Below are 3,312 nucleotides of genomic sequence, written 5' to 3' on the forward strand. Positions count from 1 at the left end.
GCTTCCTAATTCGCGCCCTAGAGGCTAACAGCCCCGCCCGGGATGGGGCGTCTGTTACTTACATCGAAGTCCACACGCTCCCCCTCTGGGATCTTTGGCGGGATCAGAGGAGGTACCACAGGCCGGCTGCGTGGACAGAAGAGAAACGCTGAGTGCCCTGACCTTCCGGCGGGGCAGCATCAGCCTCACGTGGGTCCTGAGCGCCTGCCGTGCGGCCGGTCCGCATCGGACAGGCTGCCGTGAGATGCACGCCCTGGTTCCACAGACTCGGTGGAACCCACGAATGTAAAATGTTTCACTAAGGATGTTTATATGGCTTAGTGTCCCAACGATGCGATTTCCAGTACAACGCGTTGAGTAAAATATGCTATTGGGATTCGTTTTACCCATTCTACTTTTTCAAATGCAGCTAGCAAAAAAAAATAATAATAATAATTCAGTTACATATGTGGCTTGCGTTGTATTCGTATTGGGTGGTGCTGCTATGAGGGGCTGCCCTTAATTTCCAGCCCTGGGGTCCTCCCGTTTCTTAGAATTTTCTTTATTAATTTTTTTTTTTTAGCTGCATGGTGCAGCATGTGGGTCAGTTCCCTGACCAAGATTTGAACCCATGCCCCCTGCACTGGGAGGGCAGAATCTTAACCCTCAGACCACCAAGGAAATGCCCTCTTCTTTGGTTTCTAAAACAGCACCTCCTCCTGACTTGCTTCCTATTTCTCTGCCTGTCCCATCTCTGATTCCTTGTCCCCTGGTGGGACTTTTGCTCTTCGATTCATTCGATTCATTCATAGGTCAGTCATTCATTCCCATGACTTCAACTGCCATCATTTACTGAGGATTAGCCTCTGTCTCCAGCACAGAGTCTTCCTCAAACCCCAGACACCAGTAAACAGATGCCTCCTGAACATTTCCTGTCTTTGCACAAACCCTGCCCTAACTGAGCTCACCAACCTGGGGTTCTTGGAACTTCCCTGGAAGTCCAGTGCTTAAGACCCTGTGCTCCCACTGCAGGAGGTGTGGGTTCCATCCCTGGCCTCAGAATTAAGAGCCCACATGCCACGTGCCATGACAAAACAACACGGAACCCTGGGGCTCTCTCAGCTGGTGGTCCCTTTCTACCCTAAGCCCTCTGCCCCAGCTTGGGCCTCACCTCGTCCCACAATTCCCTGGCCATGTCATGCACCCCAATGCCCCCGGACATTTGCACATGCTGTTTGCCCTGCCTGCAATACCCTTCCTTTGATATACCACCCCACACCCACCCCTGGGAACTTCCCTGCTCAAACAAGGCTTCCCTGGTGCTGAAGCACAGCTGTGCTTTCCTGTACACCTGGCTCTCACTCAGATCTGAGCCTCTGGCTTCTCTGCTCAGAACCCTCCGTTGGCTCCCCAGTGCCCTGGCCTCCACAGGCCCATCCCTCTATAGCCACAGTGAAATTCACGCACTGTCCGCAGAGGCCCCAAGGATTCTGCTTTGTATGCTCGGGTTGCTGCCTCCTTGCATCTCTAAGCTTTGGGTTTGTTTTGGTTTTTTAGTTTTTAGCTGCACTACACAGTATGTGGGATCTTAATTCCCCAAGCAGGGACCAAACCCATACTCCCTGCATTGGGAGCGTAGTCTTAAGACCACAGGACTGCCAGGGAAGTCCTGGATTGCCAAGCTTTGGTCTCAATATGACACGCCCCAGGTGGCCTCTCTCCCCTCCGTGAACTCCATGGCCCCACTGGTCTCCTAGTTTGGATTCTCCTGTGTCTGTATCTCTCCCCTGAAACACAGGACCTTGCACACACCACTTGCTTCCTCATCTCCCTTATACCTCCTTCAGCTAGCAAACTCCTTGTCTCTCAGGCGTCACCTCTCCTAGGAAGCCTTCCTTGATTGCCTAGAGCACAGATAGTCCCCTCCTCTGTGTTACCATGGGCTTCCCCGGGCGGCTCAGGGATAAAGGATCCACCTGCCAATGCAGGAGATGTAGGAGATGTTAGTTGGATCCCTGGATCTGGAAGATCCCCTGGAGGAGGGCATGGCAATCCACTCCAGTGTTCTTGTCTGGAGAATCCCATGGACAGAGGAGCCTGGTGGGCCACAGTCCACGGGGTCGCAAAGAACAATCAAACAACTGTGCTACAGTCGCCGGATCTGGGTCTATTTCACCAACGGGGCAGGCAGAGTCTGCCTCTCGCCAAACACCAAAGTGGAAAGTTCCACAGAAATGTTTGCGGAAATCACTGTCCTTTCCTTTGCTTCCTTTCCCCACTCTCCTTCTCTGCCTCGCTTGCACCCTGTCTCTGGAGGTGGGAGATATATTTAAGGGGGTGTGATGGGAACCCCCACCCCTCCTAGGATCTCACCTTGGTTTGGGGCGCTCCTCTTCTGGTGAGAGGGATACAAAGAGATAATTAGCAAGAGTTCGTGGGTGGGTGGGCATGACATTTCCACAGGAGGGACCCGCCCCTTCCCAAGCCGTGGTTCCCACAAGCCCAGTTCCCTTCTCCTGCAGCTCCGGGGGAGGGGTTGGCGGGTAAAAGAGGATAAGGGAAATGGGGTGGCCTTTAGGAGGGACAGGGTCACACGCATCAGATATACATTCAGAACTGGTGTGGGGGATCCCCCTCCTCCATCGCTGGGAACCCAGGTGTCCAAACCTCCAGACCACAAGCAGACCAAAAAAAAAAAAAAAAAGGCAACCCCCGCCCCCGCCCCTCGTCCTACACACCCAGAGCTCCTACCCTCCTCCATCAAGACCTAGCAGTGCAGGGAGGCCCCACGCCCTCTCTTCGCTCGGTGACCCAGGAGTTGTGTCCTCGGCCGCTCCCCATAGCAATCCAGACCCCCCCCCCTCACCACCGCTAGCCCCTACGGCAACCCCGGCCCCAACCTTTGAATGTATATGAAGGAGAAAAGTAAGGGACAGGCGAAGACGAGAGGGAGGGAGGGGTGCCTCTCCGCAAACACCCAACCCTTCTGTGCTTGGCCCTCGAGTCTGGGGAAGAAGGCTTGGGTGTCGGTCCCTTTAAGACGGAAGGGAACGGGTTAAAGCCTCCGCGAGGCTGGTTCCCTTCGCGGCCAGCAGAGGGCGCGAGCGCGCTCCGGGCTTAAAGGGCCGGGCCGGGCGCGGGTTGCGGGGCGCGGAGCGGGTCCTCGCGGAGGTCGGGGCCCCGAGGCCCCGGGATCGCTCTCCGGAAGCGAAGCAGCCGCGGTTACCTGGCTCTGCCGCCGGTCCGGCTCCTCGGGGCGTGGGAGGGGGCGGCGAGGAGTAAGCGAGGGGTGAGGGGCCGGGGAGGGAGAGCGGCCGCGCGCGGGCGCGGGGG

The 3,312-nt window shown here is 56.3% G+C and overlaps 1 protein-coding gene across 1 annotated transcript in view; it reads right to left on the bottom strand.

Annotated features, from left to right (window-relative positions):
- The window catches only part of TNNT1 (troponin T type 1 (skeletal, slow)), a gene marked incomplete at its 5' end in the record, with an annotated part of 8,816 nt that extends 5,544 nt beyond the window's left edge, over positions 1-3,272 (bottom strand). The window contains 3 exons of the mRNA XM_010849277.1: positions 63-126; positions 2,353-2,374; positions 3,206-3,272. Of these exons, the coding sequence (XP_010847579.1) occupies positions 63-126; positions 2,353-2,374; positions 3,206-3,272 (153 nt within the window). The remainder of the gene's footprint in view (positions 1-62; positions 127-2,352; positions 2,375-3,205) is intronic.
- Positions 3,273-3,312: the final 40 nt, after the last annotated feature.

This window comes from Bison bison, unplaced genomic scaffold, assembly GCF_000754665.1.
Source record: "Bison bison bison isolate TAMUID 2011002044 unplaced genomic scaffold, Bison_UMD1.0 scf7180017850823, whole genome shotgun sequence".
Lineage (NCBI taxonomy): Eukaryota > Metazoa > Chordata > Mammalia > Artiodactyla > Bovidae > Bison > Bison bison.